General features: G+C 43.7%; 1 protein-coding gene across 1 annotated transcript; it reads right to left on the bottom strand.

The window, feature by feature from the left end:
- Positions 1–2,648: 2,648 nt before the first annotated feature.
- LOC123048551 (cytochrome P450 84A1) lies at positions 2,649–7,115 on the bottom strand. The gene is made up of 2 exons (XM_044471636.1): positions 6,000–7,115; positions 2,649–3,655 (listed from the first exon to the last, which is right to left on the bottom strand). Exons 1-2 carry the CDS (start codon positions 6,945–6,947, stop codon positions 2,987–2,989), a joined length of 1,617 nt encoding a protein of 538 aa, XP_044327571.1. The 5' UTR covers positions 6,948–7,115; the 3' UTR covers positions 2,649–2,986.
- Between the last annotated feature and the right edge of the window lie 11,225 nt (positions 7,116–18,340).

Below are 18,340 nucleotides of genomic sequence, written 5' to 3'. Positions count from 1 at the left end.
CCTTCTGGTGTCCGAATGTAGCCATCCAATATATTAATCTTTATGTCTCGACCATTTCGAGACTCCTCGTCATGTCCGTGATCACATTCGGGGCTCCAAACTACCTTCGGTACATCAAAACACATAAGCTCATAATACCGATCATCACAGAACGTTAAGCGTGCAGACCCTACAGGTTCGAGAACTATGTAGACATGACCGAGACTCATCTCCGGTCAATAACCAATAGCGGAACCTGGATGCTCATATTGGTTCCTACATATTCTATGAAGATCTTTATCGGTCAAACCGCATAACAACATACGTTGTTCCCTTTGTCACCGGTATGTTACTTGCCCGAGATTCGATCGTCGGTATCCTCATACCTAGTTCAATCTCGTTACCAGCAAGTCTCTTTACTCATTCCTTAATGCATCATCCCGCAACTAACTCATTAGTCACAATGCTTGCAAGGCTTAGAGTGATGTGCATTACCGAGAGGGCCCAGAGATACCTCTCCGATACACGGAGTGACAAATCCTAATCTCGATCTATGCCTACTCAACAAACACCATCGGAGACACATGTAGATCATCTTTATAATCACCTACGTTGTGATGTTTGATAGCACAGAAGGTGTTCCTCCGGTATTCGGGAGTTGCATAATCTCATAGTCTGAGGAACATGTATAAGTCATGAAGAAAGCAGTAGCAATGAAACTGTAACGATCATAATGCTAAGCTAACGAATGAGTCTTGTCCATCACATCATTCTCCTAATGATGTGATCCCATTCATCAAATGACAACACATGTCTATGGTTAGGAAACATAACCATCTTTGATAAACGTTCTAGTCAAGTAAAGACATACTAGGGACACTTTGTTTTGTCTATGTATTCACACATGTATTAAGTTTCCAGTTAATACAATTCTAGCATGAATAATAAACATTTAACATGAAATAAGGAAATAAATAATAACTTTATTATTGCCTCTAGGGCATATTTCCTTCACAAACCTCACCCGCAAAGCCGTATAACTATGGGTTTGCGGGGCAGATACGGGTCGAAACCCTATCTCCCCGCTGCCGCGTTTCGCCGCAATTCCCCACTCCATCCCTCGCATTTCTCGCCGCCAGTGAGCCCACTTTCGCCTCTAGCCGCCATGTGGAGCCGTATGTGGAGCTCCGGCCGCAGCTCCGGCGGGGGCGGCGACGCCGAGCGCGAGGGGTGTGTCCGCGCGGACGGCACGAGGAAGCGCGCGGGCAAGAAGTGGACCAACCAAGGCCTTCGAGCCGCCGGCGTCACTCCTCGGCTGCGGGCTCTTCCTCCGCCGCGAGCTCTTCCTCTTCCCGCGTGGCTCTTCTCCCCGTGAAGACGGAGTGGGCGGAGCTCATCGCCGTCAAGCAGCAGCCGGAGGAGGGCGAGCTTGTCGCCGTAGAGCAGGAGCCGGAGAAGATCGCGCGCTGAGGCGTCGTCGGGCCTGAAGCTTTCGTCGGCGATGTCGACGCGGTCGCGGCCGCCATTGCCGAACGGAGTTTGCGAGAGGAGGAGAAGCGCCACCGTCACGACGAGGAGCTCGAAGACCTCCTTTTCAAGCAGGCGGTTGCGGTCAACCTCGCCACGAAGGACAAGGACGACGAGTGGCGGCGCATCCACGAGGAGCAGAGGGAGAAGTACGTCGACCTTGTCAGCTCCGACGAGGAGGACTGAGCTCCTCCACCGCGTCGGCCTCGCTCTTTGCGAGCCCGTCCATTTTGGTAGCCGCCTCGAGCCCGCAGATCCCCACCCCCCTCTAGTAGTAATAGTAGAATGTATATATGATCATGTAGTATGTGGTAAACTATGAATGATCAGTGTGACTGCAATTTCTCCTGTGAATTTTTTTTCAAATTATGCAGTTTCTTATACGGGGTCTATTCTGCAGCGCACGATTTCGCCCCGCAAAACAGTTCATCCTCGAACTATAAATGCGTTATGCGGGTCGGAATTATACGGGGTCTTCTAGAGATGCTCTTACACAGTCATTTCTTAACCAGTTCTGCTGAACTTTCTTATTTGAGTACCAAAGTAATGTTGCACTATTTGTTGGTATACCATCAGTTCACCCACAAATATGGAAAAGGTTGTTTTACCGGACAAACCAGATAGCTAGATGTTCCTTACGAACTATATTGTTGTGTTTGGTGACCAAATCATGTACTCGCAAGCCACATTAGTGCCTAGATTATCACACTTAATATCATCCAGTACGAACTGTGGAAGGATGACTATTAAATTACGGATTAAATTAATCTTGTCCTTGCACTATAACACTAGTTATTTGCATTACTGTCAACTATATATATTCGTCGTTAATAAAGAATAACTAGCTATATGGAAGTATATGCATTGATAAACATAGTTGAGTAGTTGTGTGCTACTATTATATATTCGCTCCGTCTCATAATATAAAAACGTTTTCGACAGTAGAGATGAATGAAGTATTATTTTTGTGCAAATGCACAATTATTGTTCTAAAAATCCAAAAAAGTGCGCTGTAAAATGCTGACGGACGGGCTTTGAAGTACCCAAGCAAATTGCAGAAGCGTGGAGTTTGAATCCATGCGAAATTTTCACATCAAACAAATATATCACGCTTATGAGATAAGAAAAAGAAGAGGCCAATCTTTGCGTTCTTAAAAGAAATTGTCATACGAAGAAAATTTACAGAATCTTGGCCCAACAAGTCTCAAACAATACGGTTTTATACAGTTTGTGTTCTTAGCCATAGAACACCATCATATGCTTAATGGTAACCTAAGCATGCACGCAGGTAGCATGGAGATCCACTTATTATGTTCTGCAGTATCAGAATTCAAAAGACAAAAAAAGAAAAGAAAAACAACAACAAAATGCAAGAGAAAACCACCAAACTCTTGCAATGGCGCCACCACCACCTCTGACCAAACACCTTCACCCTGTGCAGCTGGTAGATACTATAGATCGCACAATCAAGCGTATGATATCACGCCTGGTGCCTGCCGTCGACATTAACGTCAGCGACCAAGGGGCAGGTGAGCCGGGGTGTGGGCACGGCGTAGAGCCTTGTAGCGCGCGGCGCAGTGAGGCCAAAGATGTCGCTCATGTCAAGCTCCGATGGCTTCATGCCGTCAGGTAGCGCCCAGCTGAAGCCGTGGGCGAGCTGAGCGACGGCGAGCTCCAGCGCGTACAGGCCGAGCGCCAACCCGGGGCATGAGCGGCGACCAGACCCGAACGGGAGGAACTCGAAGCAGCCGCCCTTGAAGTCGACCCCGGCAGCCTCCCCTTCCCCCGCCACGAACCGGGACGGCCGGAACGTGTCCGGATCCTTCCATGCCTTGGCGTCGCGGCCGATGGCGAAGACGTTGATCATGACGCGGGAGGCTCGGGGCACGGCGTAGCCCCCGACGACGCAGTCCTCGGCGGTCTCATGCAGGAGCAGCGGGATGGGCGGGTGCAGCCGGAGCGTCTCCTTGATGACGCACTTGAGGAAGGGGAGCTTGTCGAGGTCCGACTCATCCACATTCCGGTCGAAACCCACCGTGTCAGCGAGCTCCTTCTGCAATCGACGGAGGTCGTCCGGGCTGTGCATCATCTCTGCCATGGCCCACTCGATCGCCGAGGCCACCGTCTCAGTCCCGCCAAACATCACATCCTGCCACACATCCACGTCAACAGGTCAGTTTATGAAATGAGATCACATACAGGTGTCATACATGCGTATATACAGTACAGACGACACATACAGTACATGAAATGGGATCGCAAACAGGTGTCATGCATGCGTACAGTAGCAGTAGGACAAAATAGCATAGGTGTCCAATTTTGCACGCGTAGTGCTGTGCCGGTCCCGAAGTTACGAGGTCGCGGTCGTTTTTCCTTTTCGGCGTGCACTCAATCGCAGAAGGGCCGAGGCTTAAACATGAGGACTCCTACCGTGAAAGTAAAGAAAACGAAGTGGCTGGTGCAAAGGTTAGGGAAGCCGTTGTGGTCAGAGGCTGAGAGCCTTTTTCACTTGGGAAGGAGACACGCACTACAACACCAAGTCGGCCGGCCGGCCGGCCAAAGCTTATCCGCGTGTGACATAAGGTGAAAAAATGACGCACCATGAAAAGCCGGACGCAGAGCCCCCAATCTTGGAAGTTTTCGTGCGTGATTTGGTTCTGAGCGCCTGGTTTTTCTTTGGTAGAGGTTGAAAAATGATGTAGGGGCACGGCGCGTGTGGGCGTGAATGAACAAGTGAGAAGTGAAAAGTACCAGCAGATTACTACTAGCAGCAATGGCTGCATGGGCGCGGCTTCTGCGCCTCGCTACCTTTCAACAGTAGATCCACCGGCACCGATCGTGATCCGGATGATGAAACATGGGCGAGGTGTGCCCGCCCGCGCCCCCGATTTGATCGCGATGAAACCAAAATAGGTCCCCGGGCTCCGACAAGGCCACACATATAGTGGCAGCTCTGGTGCTGGATCTGGCATTGGTATCTGGCCTTGGGTGCATAGTAAGGTTGTCATAAAGATGGGCGGGTTGGCATTCCGGTACGTAAGGAGACAAACATAACTAGCAGGGTCCAACGTACCCCTATTGTATGTATACTACGTCATGGTGGTTCATGCGTGAAAGCAGCTTGCCCGTAGTGTATACGGCGCCACTTCCTCGTTGGTTGGATCGGAAGGGGAGAAAAATGTGCACGTCACGTGTCTCTACTGCTCTGAGGCGAGGTGTCTGCCCGGCTACGGCTCAGGGTGCAAAATGTTGGACGAAAGCTCAAGGGAGCAATTTCGTGGTTCTAGAATTTGATTTCCAGAGCATGTTGGACACCAACGAAAACTTAGTTTGTGTCATGTTCTTTGTTTCTGTAACATGACCAGAATCTGAGTTCCAAGTTCGAGCCAAATTATGAGAAAATATGATAGAAGTTCAAGTGATAGCCCCGCAAAAAAAGAAGTTCTTTTTTTTGTGGGAAAGCAAAAACAAAAAGTTCAAGTGATTGAACATATAAAAAGAAGAAAGAAAAATTAAAATTAAATTTTTGCACGAATACCCATGTAAGATCACACGAAAATAGCTTGGACTAAAACTTGGGTAAGTCTCAGTTAACTGAGATTTAGCAATTCTGATTTTATTTGCCACAAATATATTAGTACTACCTCCGTCCCGGTGTATAAGTCATTCGCGTAGTTCTAGGTCGATAATTTAACTATCTAAATATGTATTATATGTGACAAAAAATATATATTTAAAAACTACATCCGTGTGGAAATCTAGTGGTATACTTTTCATGACATATAACACATATTTAATTCCTCAAATCGATGACCTAGAACTACGCGAATGACTTATACACCCGGACGGAGGAAGTAGTACTTGCTGGAATTTCGATGAAATTTCATCCAACATGGTAGTACCAGTATAGGCGACTAGCGGATGTTTATTACACCACGTGCTGGACATTGACGTGTGCATTAATCGCCATATATATCGAGATATCTGCATGATCTTTTTTTTTTGCTATGATATTAATTTTATTTTATATTTTTGCATGGCAGTACTTCTGAACGATAAAAACTGATTAAAAAATAGCTCGATCGCCGTATAGGAGTACCTTACTGGAGTAGGAGTATCTTATTTACTTTCTCTGTTCATTTTTATAAGACCTTGAAGACATTTCAAACAATATACAAAACAGCCTAATTTAAGTTGTCTGAAATTACTTATAAAAGTGAACTGAGGGAGTAATAATATTCGTCCGATATCGCTTGCACTCGCCAGGCATTAATCAACCACGCGTAGTGATAAACAAACCATTTCCCCGCAAAAGAGAAAAAAACCATTTAATTACTACTCAGGATTTTTCCAGGTACTAAAGAAATTCGCTTGCCTTTTTTTTGTCCGCTTATTATTATCTGGCGAAATATTGCGTTGGTGATCTGTTTTTCGTGCGCATATATGCTAGTAATTGATTAGCGGAGTAAAAACGGAAGCTTCGGTTCACGTACCATGATGATGGCCTTGATGTTGTCACGCGTGAGGCGGAGCGTGCTCTGCAGCTCGTCCCCGCCGTCGCCGGCGGCCTTCTTCGGCTTCGCCTCGGGGAGGAACGCCAGCATGTCGTCCACCATGTCCGCGTCGACGTCGTCCGGGCTCTTGCCCCTCGCCATGTGCTCGTCGATGATCTTGTCGATGAACTCGTCGAGGGCGGCGCGCGCGGCGCGGAGGCGCACGTTGATGCCCTGCGGGTCCGCCCAGCTCAGCCACGGGAAGAAGTCGCCGATGTTGAACGCGCCGAACAGCTTGGAGAACTCCTGGAGGATGGCGATGAACTCGTCCTGCTTGCCGCCGTCGCCGTCCGCGGCGGCGCCCGCGCCGAACGCGGCGCGGAAGATGACGTTCTTGGTAAGGTTGAATATGAGCTCGCCGAGGTTCACGGACTCGCCGCTCCGCCGAGCCACGGCGCGGACGAGCGCCGCGGATTCGTCGCGCACGGCGACCCACGTCTCCGGACGGCGCCGGCTGAAGAGCTTCATCACGCACAGCTTGCGCATCTGGCGCCAGAAGGGCCCGTAGTGCGCGAACGCCATGTCGGCACGGTCGTAGGTGAGGTAGGCGATGGCGATGGTCGCCGGCCGGTTGGAGAAGGCGCCGTCCTGCGCCTGCAGCACCTCCCGGGCGTACTCCGGCGTCGACACGGCGAAGGCATGGAGCTTACCGAGGCGGAGGTGGAGAAGGCCGCCGTACTGCTTCGCCAGCGCCGCCAGGCCCCGGTGGGTCAGCTGGTCCATCATCGACATGTTGCCGACGATCGGCAGCTGATTCGGCCCGGGAGGAAACGGCGGCGCCTTGCCCCGCCGGCGCCGCTGCAGCACCACGAAGACCACCGAGGCGACGAACAGCCAGCTCAGTGGATCTTGGAGCCATTCCATGCCGGTCTTGGCCAAACCCGCCATTGACAGATACTCGAACTAGAATCTCGAACTTGTTTTTGGCTTTTCTTGGGTGTTCGATTCGACGGTGTGGGTTTTAGGTTGATGTGTTATAACGCTCTTGGGGTAGAGCTGAGGAGAAAAGTGGAGGGTGCCGGGTTTATATACAGTTTGGGCGGAGGAGTAGGTGAGATCAGGGAGATCTCCAGATTAGGTTGAGACATGTATGCTGATAGCATCCGCAGCATCACATTTTTCAACGTTTCTTTCCCTTGTTTACCCTATTTTATTTTGGGGCCATGAGAAAGGGGTGGATCAGGAGTACAAATGGTAGTGGGAAGGGCTGGTGTATAGTAGAAAGAAGATGATTTAGACAAATTTCTTTCTAAATCAATCAGATGGATTTTCCTAAAGCTTGACTGTTTGCTTGCTGGTGAATACCAAATTAAGTAGTTACTAATTATATGAGCACGGAGAGAAGGGAGTATTTATGGCGGCCTAAAAATTCCAGATTAAATCGGATCTTTATTTTACAGGTATGAAAGGTCAAAGTCAAATAGTACATATCTTTTCCATATATTGCATATGTTACCGGTCTCGCAATCCCAGGGGCACGCACATGTGCATCCGTCTAGAGCCGCTGATCCGCGCCGTGATCTGAAAAGTTGTTTTGCCTAAAATTGGCCGGAAAATAGTTGCAAATTTGGAACCCTCTCAATATGAGACAGTATACATGTTTATCTTGTACAAATACTTCGTGCAACCGCTCTTCTACGTCTTCAACCCTGTTTGAGCTATCCATGTTACTGTTCACCTTCTTTCTTGGTCCACATGATCTAATTTGACCGTTCAATACTCTTCTCTTTCGCGTCATCTGCATTGTTCCTTTCAATCCTTTGATCGCATTGTTTCCCTATTTCTTTTCCTTATGTGGAATTATTTTACTTTTCATGAGGTCAATTGAGCAATTCGTCACGTTCCATCGCTGCATGAGTTTATGCCATCATTTTTCCCATCACAAATTGTTGCAGTCTTTATTTGATCTTTTTTTTTTCTATGATACATTATGTCGTCTTTGAAATATTCATCCTTCAATTCATTATTTTTTTCCTTTACAATAACATTATGATTTCGTTACTCCAACCGCAGCGACTTTTCTACCATTTGATTTCATTGTTACTCCTGATATTTTAGGTCTTGTTCTGTCAAGTTTTGTGATATGAAACTTGCTTATTGTTTCTTTTGACCCTACATCCACATGGCCCATCCACGCATCCCATGATCGTGTGGACCACCCGCCTGGAGGTTGTGGAAGCCGGTTGGGGATTCTCCTTAAGCCGCAAGAAAACTCCGGAAGTTTTTGAACCGCCTTTAAATTTTTAGCCCAGTCGGGGTTACAGATCTCCGAATATTTTTAAGAAAGGGAGAAATGAGTTAGAAAACATACCAAAACAGAAGGCAAGAAATAGAGAGACCCAATCTCGAGGGAGGATCTCGCCCCCGAGACCACTATAGCCACAAAACCAGAGGGGAATACACCCCTCTAACAAGGGGAGAATGTCAAGGAAGAAGATGAAGGAGGGGGCTCTCTCCCTCTCCTCAGGTGGCGCCAGAACACCGTTGGGGACATCTCCGCCATCTTCATCACCGTCACCAACGACTCTTACTCTCTTCTCATGGTGATGTGTGAGTAGTCCTCCCTTGGGGGTGAGGGTATGTACTAGTAGCTATGTGATCTCTCTCTCTCTCTCCCTCCCTCTCTCTCTCTCTCTCTCTCTCTCTCTCTCTCTCTGTCTCTTCATCATGCTCCTTCTGATGATGATTTTTATCATGGACTTTGTTAATGAAGTTCAACTTGTGATTTACCCCGTTTTATTGTCTTTGTAGTGAATTGAATCTTTGCTCCTTCTATGAGTTTCTTTATGGGAATCAATTAGATTAAATGATGCATATCTAGTACAATTTGCGGAGTCCCGTAGTGATATTGGGGTAACTCTATGCATAATATATTAGAACAATAAAGAACATATGGTGTTGTCGTGGAATAATTTTGGGGTTGCCTATGGTGATATTGGTGACATTGGGGTGGTTCTATAGATTAATATTGGAAATGTGAGTTTGAGGTGGTTTGCCGTTCGTACATCTACGCGGTCTCATCCTACTTTGATCCGATTTAAAGAGAAACTTGGGAGTGACTTTTTATTGCACTTTTTAGGGCGTATCATGTGTGTTAACTATGTTACTGATCTTGAGGGTTGACACTAGCGAAAGTATGAACTCTAGGCCTTGTTTCCAAGCATTGCAACATCGTTTTTGTTCACTTTTTTTAGTTGTTACCTTGTTTTTTTTGACCTGAAACTGTAGGGTTTGTACGTATTTATCCAGATTAACAAAAGGGTTTCTCTTGGTCACATCTAGATGTGCCCTAGTTATTGCACATCTAAGTGACTCTGTTAACATAAAAGGGAACAAAAAGAAAATACTCGCATGAACCTTCGCATAAAATCAATGACATAGAAATTAGATGTGCAATACTTATGGCACATCTAGATGTGCTCTAGCAAACCCGTTAACAAAACTACTTCTACAATCCATATTACAGATACATCATCATGTCATCATCAAACTAGTGCACCTATAGAACTAACAATTGTATTCGGTGTGTTGGGGACACAAGAAACCACTTGTATTTAATTGCAATATTGTTTGAGATGGGTCACTTTCATCCTATACTTCAAGCTAATTGATAAATCTTAGATGATCCACTTGAGAGAAATTGTTGTTGTCCTATGATCCTTTTCACTTGGAGGCCCAATAAAGTCTTCAAGAATCTCGCTAACCGTTTCTGTTGCATTCCCTAATCGCAAACAGTTCATCCGAGTGAATTGTATGTCGTATACCGTACATACCTTGATATGGCTGCCCATTTCTGTTGTTCTGACTCATCGCAAACAGTTCTCCTGGACTAACCGTATGCCACGCATCGCACACGCAACTATAATCTAGATCGTGTTTGATGTCTCTGCCATAGCAAACATTTCATATCATTTTTTACAGTTATTTTACATCACCCTGTGCGATAAATGCATCACACACAGTTCGTCGAATGGTCTCTGATTGGACTGTTGCGTTCAGTGGCGGAGCCACCTCCCGGCGACCCTGGGCATCTGCCCGGGCTCTGCCCAAATACCTCCATTAAATTACACTAAGAGACTGAGAATTAATCACCAGTCTTTGTGGGCAAATGCCTATGGAGCACACCCCTTTGTATTTTGCCCCGGCTCCATGGACGGGCTAGCTCCTCCACTGGTTGCGTTTGGACCATCCTGCAATAGTGTATGGATATTAGGTATACTAGACTCTCATGGCAAAACTTGGCGTGTGGATTTTGTTGGAAATATGCCCTAGAGGCAACAATATTGCATTATTATATTTTTGTTTTCATAATTAAGAGTTTATTTTTATGCTATAACTGTTGATCCTAGAATATGTGATTTAGTGAAAAACTCATATGCACGTGTTGATAAACGGTAAAATAAGGTTCCTAGTCTTGCCTCTAAGACTGGCTCAAGTGTTGTTGGTGATTTTGTTTTCGGGATCTTGGGATGTCGTGAAGTGTAATGATAATCCTAAAACAACAATGGGAGTATGACATTAGAAGAACGATCATATTGAATCGACCCACACTTGTTTGTTGTACTTTAGATAATATCATCGTAAATCAATTGTTATATGATACGTCCATTTTGCATCATGCTTTTATATCGATATTTATTGCATTATGGGTTGCTATTACACATTATGTCACAATACTTATGCCTATTCTCTCTTATTTTACAAGGTTTACATAAAGAGGGAGAATGCCGACAGCTGGGATTCTGGGCTGGAAAAGGAGCAAATATTAGAGACCTATTCTGCACAGCTCCAAAAGTCCTGAAACTCCATAGAAGACGTTTTCCAAATATATAAAAAATACTGAGAGCAAGAACTTCACCAGGGGGCCACACCCTGCCCACGAGGGTGGGGGGCGCGCCCTACCCCCCTAGGGGCGCCCCCTACCTCGTGAGCCCCCTGGTGGCCCTCCGGTGACCATCTTATGCTATATGAAGTCTTTCGATGGAAAAAAAATCATAATCCATCTTCTCGGACGAAACTCCGCCTCCACGAGGCGGAACCTTGGCGGAACCAATCTAGGGCTCTAGCGGAGCTGTTCTGCCGGGGAAACTTCCCTCCCGGAGGGGGAAATCATCGCCATCGTCATCACCAACACTCCTCTCATCGGGAGAGGGCAATCTCCATCAACATCTTCATCAGCACCAGCTCATCTCAAAACTCTAGTTCATCTCTTGTATCCAATTCTTGTCTCCGAGTCCGGGATTGGTGCTAGTAGGTTGCTAGTAGTGTTAATTACTCCTTGTAGTTGATGCTAGTTGGTTCAATTGGTGGAAGATCATATGTTCAGATCCTATATGCATATTAATACCCCTCTGATTATGAACATGTTTATGCTTTGTGAGTAGTTACTTTTGTTCCTGAGGACATGGGAGAAGTCTTGCTATTAGTAGTCATGTGAATTTGGTATTCGTTCGATATTTTGATGAGATGTATGTTGTCTCCCCTCTAGTGGTGTTATGTGAACGTCGACTACATGACACTTCACCATTATTTGGGCCTAGAGGAAGGCATTGGGAAGTAATAAGTAGATGATGGGTTGCTAGAGTGACAGAAGCTTAAACCCTAGTTTATGCGTTGCTTCGTAAGGGGCTGATTTGGATCCATATGTTTCATGCTATGGTTAGGTTTATCTTACTACTTTTGTTGTAGTTGCGGATGCTTGCAATAGAGGTTAATCATAAGTGGCATGCTTGTCCAAGTAAGTGCAGTACCCAAGCACCGGTCCACCCACATACCAAATTATCAAAGTATCGAACACAAATCATATGAACGTGATGAAAACTAGCTTGACGATATTCCCATGTGTCCTCGGGAGCGCTTTACATCATATAAGAGTTTGTCCAGGCTTGTCCTTTGCTACAAAAAGGATTGGGCTACCTTACTGCACCTTATTTACTTTTGTTACTTGTTGCTCGTTACAAATTATCTCATTACAAAACTATCCGTTACCACTTATTTCATTACTTGCAGAGAATACCTTGCTGGAAACCGCTTATCATTCTCTGCAAGTACTGAAATAAGTGGTAACAGATAGTTTTGTAATGAGATAATTTGTAACGAGCAACAAGTAACAAAAGTAAATAAGGTGCAGCAAGGTGGCCCAATCCTTTTTGTAGCAAAGGACAAGCCTGGACAAACTCTTATATAAGGAAAAGCACTCCCGAGGACACATGGGAATATCATCAAGCTAGTTTTCATCACGTTCATATGATTCGTGTTCGGTACTTTGATAATTTGATATGTGGGTGGACCGGTGCTTATGTGTTGTTCTTACTTGAACAAGCATCCCACTTATGATTAACCTCTATTGCAAGCATCCGCAACTACAACAAAAATATTAAGGTAAACCTAACCATAGCATGAAACATATGGATCCAAATCAGCCCCTTACGAAGCAACGCATAAACTAGGGTTTAAACTTATGTCACTCTAGCAACCCATCATCTACTTATTACTTCCCAATTCCTTCCTCTAGGCCCAAATAATGGTGAAGTGTTATGTAGTCGACGTTCACGTAACACCACTAGAGGCTAGACAACATACATCTCATCAAAATATCGAATGAATACCAAATTCACATGACTACTAATAGCAAGACTTCTCCCTTGTCCTCAGGAACAAAAGTAACTACTCACAAAGCATAAACATGTTCATAATCAGAGGGGTATTAATATGCATAAAGGATCTGAACATATGATCTTCCACCAAATAAACCAACTAGCATCAACTACAAGGAGTAATTAACACTACTAGCAACCTACTAGCACCAATCCCAGACTTGAAGACAAGAATCGGATACAAGAGAAGAACTAGGGTTTTGAGATGAGATGGTGCTGATGAAGATGTTGATGGAGATTGCCCTCTCCCGATGAGAGGAGCGTTGGTGGTGACGATGGCGATGATTTCCCCCTCCGAGAGGGAAGTTTCCCCGGGAGAACAGCTCTGCTAGAGCTCTAGATTGGATCCGCCAAGGTTCCGCCTCGTGGCGGCGGAGTTTCGTCCCGAAAGGTTGCTTTCTATTTTTTTCTCGACAAAATACTTCATATAGGAGAAGATGGTCATCGGAGAGCCACCAGGAGGCCCACAAGGCAGGGGGCGCGCCCTAGGGGGGGGGGCGCCCCGCACCCTCGTGAGAAGGGTGTGGGCCCCCTGGTCTTCATCTTTGGCGAGGATTTTTCATTATTATTATAAGGGGTTCCGTGGAGTTTCTAGAATTTTGGAGTTGTGCAGAATAGGTCTCTAATATTTGCTCCTTTTGCAGCCCAGAATTCCAGCTGCCGGCATTCTCCCTGCTTATGTAAACCTTGTAAAATAAGAGAGAATAGCCATAAGTATTGTGACATAATGTGAAATAACAACCCACAATGCAATAAATATCGATATAAAAGCATGATGCAAAATGGACGTATCAACTCCCCCAAGCTTAGACCTCGCTTGTCCTCAAGCGAAAAGCCGAAATCGAAAAATATGTCCACATGTTTAGAGATGAAGGTGTCGATAAAAATAAAATACGGACATGAGGGCATCATGATCATTCTTATAACAGCAACTTATATAATTTTTGTCATATGATCTCTAATGCTAGAGTAATAATTCAATCACAATATCAGGTATGAATCGTAAACTTCATTGAAAACTAACAAACTACAATCTCGGTCATTGAAGCAATTGCAATTTATCATAACATATGAAAGAGTCAATGTATAAGAGCTTTTGAGCAAATCCACATACTCAACTATCATATAATCTTTCACAATTGCTGACACTCACGCAGTACTTATGGGTGTGGAGTTTTAATCGGACACAAAGAAAGATAGGGGCTTATAGTCTTGCCTCCCAACGTTTTACCTCATGGGTAATGTCCACAGTAGTAGTTCATGAAAACTCACATCCAGTTAGCCATATATACCAGGATCTTTCCAACATACTGTGCTTGCCAAAGGATAAAGTGTAAAAAGGAAGGGTGAAAATCACCATGACTCTTGCATAAGGTAGAAGATAATGATAAAAGATAGGCCCTTCGCAGAGGGAAGCAGAGGTTGCCATGCGCTATTATGGTTGGATGCACAAAATCTTAATGCGAAACAACGTCACTTTATATTGCCCCTTGTGATATGAACCTTTATTATGCAGTCTGTCGCTTTTATTACTTCCACATCACAAGATCGTATAAAGCTTATTTCTCCCACACCAATCAATCATACATATTTAGAGAGCAAATTTTATTGCTTTGCACCGATGACAACTTACTTGAAGGATCTTATCCAATCCATAGGTAGATATGGTGGACTCTCATGGCAAAACTGGTTTAAGGGTATTTGGAAGCACAAGTAGTATCTGTACTTGGTGCAATGAATTTGGCTAGCATGCGGGGGAAAGGCAAGCTCAACATGTTGGAAGATCCAAGACAATATAATTTATCTCAGATGTAAGAAAACATAACCCATTACATTGTCTTCCTTGTCCAATGTCAACTCTTTAGCATGTCATATTTTAATGAGTGTTCACAATCATAAAAGATGTCCAAGATAGTGTATCTATATGTGAAGACCTCTCTTTGTTTATTACTTCCTATTAATTGCAACGATGACCAAAACTATGCTTGTCAACTCTCAACAACTTTTATTCATCATACTTTTTCTATGTGAGCTCATTACTCTCCATGAGATCCATATGATCTCTTTGTTTCTTTTTATTTCTTTCTCTTTTCTTTTATTCACTTAGGATCATGGCAAAACAATCAAGCCCTTGACTCAACACTAATCTTTATTATATAGCTCACAGACTCGATTACATAGAAGGATAGTAAAGCAAAACTCACAAATAGATCACACTAAGAACTTTTATTCTACTAGATCAAGATACTACTAATAAGATCGAACTAAGGAAAATGGTAAAGATAAAAGTGATGGTGATACGATACCGGGGCACCTCCCCCAAGCTTGGCGGTTGCCAAGGGGAGTGCCCATACCCATGTTATTATATCTCCTTGGTTGGTGAAGAAGGTGGAGGTGTTGTTGATGATGGATAGTCGCACATCGAGCATAGGAGGTCTTCTAACTTGCGGATAATGCCCTTGAGTGCGAGGATATGCTCCTTCAACAAAATATTTTCACGTGTGAGATACTTATTTTGTATACGAGCCAACTCAATCATCTTGAAAGCTTCGATTTCTGTAGGGGTAAGAAGATTATGATCCAGTTGAAGGGTGTCTTCTCTTGCTGGAACTTGGTCCTCCACGACCTTCTTGATCCCTTCATCCTTCTTGATATCCATAGGTTCTTCTCTCTTCAGCTCTATCTTCATTAGCCAAGCATCATTGCCCTCATGGTTGGAGGAGGAGGGAGACGACATAGTGCCTGGTCTTGAAAACCCTGACAGAAAACAGCTCGAAACAAAGACAGGAGATTTTTGCGTGGTACGGGAGTCAAAACCCCCGGAAGATTATATAATGAGTTTTTACCGACCAAAATACGTATCGTGCAAGAAAATGGAGTCCGGAAGGCACACGAGGTGCTCACGAGGTAGGGGGCGCGCTCAGGGGGGTAGGGCGCGCCCTCCACCCTCGTGAGGCCCTCGTGTCCTTCCCGGACTGCTACATAATTTTCTATTTTTATAAATATTCCAAAATGAAGAAATATTGCCTTAAAAATTGTTTTGGAGTCGGTTTTCTTACCGTACCACATACCTATTCCTTTTCGGAGTCTGAAACGTTCTGGAAAGTGTCCTTTATGAATTCCTCTAGGGTTACGGTTTCAATAAAATTGGTTTCAACATTTATGGGATTACCTGAGATATAATGTTTGATTCTTTGACCGTTTACCACCTTCGGATTTGTGCCTTCGAAGTTGTTGATTTTTATGGCACCGGAACGATAGACCTCCTCGATAACATAGGGGCCTTCCCATTTGGAGAGAAGTTTCCCTGCAAAAAAACTTAAACGAGAGTTGTATAGCAATACATAATCACCTACATTAAACTCACGCTTTTGTATCCTTTTGTCATGCCATCTTTTAACCTTTTCTTTAAACAACTTGGCATTTTCATAAGCTTGGGTTCTCCATTCATCAAGTGAGCTAATATCAAATAACCTCTTTTCACCAGCAAGTTTGAAATCATAGTTGAGCTCTTTAATAGCCCAATGTGCCTTATGTTCTAGTTCGAGAGGTAAGTGACATGCTTTTCCATATACCATTTTATATCGAGACATTCCCATAGGATTTTTATATGCAGTTCTATAGGCCCATAATGCATCATCAAGTTTCTTGGACCAATTCTTTCTAGACCTATTGACAGTCTTTTGCAAAATTAATTTGAGTTCTCTATTACTCAATTCTACTTGACCACTAGACCGTGGGTGATACGGAGATGCAATTCTATGATTGACGTCATATTTAGAAAGCATTTTACGGAAAGCACCATGAATAAAATGTGAACCACCATCAGTCATTAAATATCTAGAGACTCCAAACCTCGGAAAAATAACTTCTTTAAGCATTTTAATAGAAGTATTATGATCAACACTACTAGTTGGAATAGCTTCCACCCACTTAGTAACATAATCAACAGCAACTAAAATATGTGTATATCCATTAGAGGCAGGAAAAGGTCCCATATAATCAAAGCCCCAAACATCAAAGGTTCAATAACAAGTGAATAATTCATAGGCATTTCTTGACGTCTACTAATATTACCAATTCTTTGACATTCATCACAAGAAAGGACAAACTTACGGGCATCCTTGAAGAGAGTAGGCCAATAAAAACCGGATTGCAATACCTTATGTGCAGTTCTATCTCCCGCGTGGTGTCCTCCATAAGTTTCGGAGTGGCACTTGCGTAGGATCTATTCCTGTTCATGCTCAGGTACACAATGTCTAATAACACCATCTACTCCTTCTTTATAAAGATGTGGGTCATCCCAAAAGTAATGTCTCAAATCATAGACGATTTTTTTTTCTTTTGTTGGTATGTGAAGCTAGGTGGTATAAATTTAGCAACTATGTAATTAGCATAATCAACATACCAAGGGGTACTACGAGATAGTGGGTCAGGAAAACTATCATCAATAGGTAGTGGGTCATCAAGAACATTCTCTAACCTAGATAAGTTGTCTGCGACGGGGTTTTCAGCTCCTTTTCTATCAACAATATGCAAATCAAATTCTTGTAGCAAGAGAACCCATCTAATAAGTCTAGGTTTAGCGTCTTTCTTTTCCATAAGATATTTAATAGCAGCATGATCAGTGTGGATAGTTACTTTGAATCAACAATATAAGGTCTGAACTTATCACAAGCAAATACAACTGCTAAAAGTTCTTTTTCAGTAGTAGCATAATTTCTTTGAGCATTGTCTAGAGTCTTACTAGCATAATGGATAACATTTAATTTCTTATCAACTCTTTGCCCTAGAACAACACCTACAGCATAATCACTAGCATCACACATAATTTCAAAGGGTAAATTCCAATCAGGTGGCTGAACAATAGGTGCAGAGACTAATGCTTTCTTAAGTATTTCAAATGCTTCTACACAATCATCATCAAAGACAAATGGTATATCTTTTTGTAATAAATTAGTCAGAGGCCGAGAAATTTTTGAGAAGTCCTTAATGAACCTCCTATAAAATCCGGCGTGACCAAGGAAACTTCTTATACCTTTGATGTCCTTGGGACATGGCATCTTTTCAATAGCATCAACCTTGGCTTTATCAACTTCAATACCTCTTTCAGAAACTTTATGCCCCAAAACAATACCTTCATTAACCATAAAGTGGCACTTTTCCCAATTCAAGACAATATTAGTTTCTTCACATCTCTGCAAAACTCGATCAAGGTTGCTCAAGCAATCGTCAAAAGAAGATCCATAGACGGAAAGGTCGTCCATGAAAACCTCACAAATCTTTTCACAAAAGTCAGAGAATATAGCCATCATGCATCTTTGAAAAGTAGCAGGTGCATTACATAAACCAAAAGGCATACGTCTATAAGCAAAAGTACCAAAAGGGCATGTAAAAGTAGTCTTTGATTGATCTTTAGGCGACACAGGTATTTGAGAGAAACCATAATAACCATCTAGAAAGCAGTAATGTGTATGTTTCCATAATCTTTCTAGCATTTGATCGATAAAAGGTAAGGGGTAATGATCTTTCTTAGTAGCCTTATTTAATTTGTGGAAATCAATTACCATCCTATAACCGGTAATAATTCTTTGTGGAATCAATTCATCTTTATCATTAGGAACA

This window comes from Triticum aestivum, chromosome 1A, assembly GCF_018294505.1.
Source record: "Triticum aestivum cultivar Chinese Spring chromosome 1A, IWGSC CS RefSeq v2.1, whole genome shotgun sequence".
Taxonomy (NCBI): Eukaryota; Viridiplantae; Streptophyta; class Magnoliopsida; order Poales; family Poaceae; genus Triticum; species Triticum aestivum.
This window is presented reverse-complemented; position numbering and strand designations above follow the sequence as displayed.

Bases quoted from the DNA above. Each gene is read 5' to 3' on its own strand.
- LOC123048551 (XM_044471636.1), bottom strand. From the start codon at position 6,947: ATGGCGGGTTTGGCCAAGACCGGCATGGAATGGCTCCAAGATCCACTG. The intron at 3,656-5,999 runs GTACGTGAACCG...GATGTGTGGCAG, and splicing joins ACATCAAGGCCATCATCATG to GATGTGATGTTTGGCGGGAC.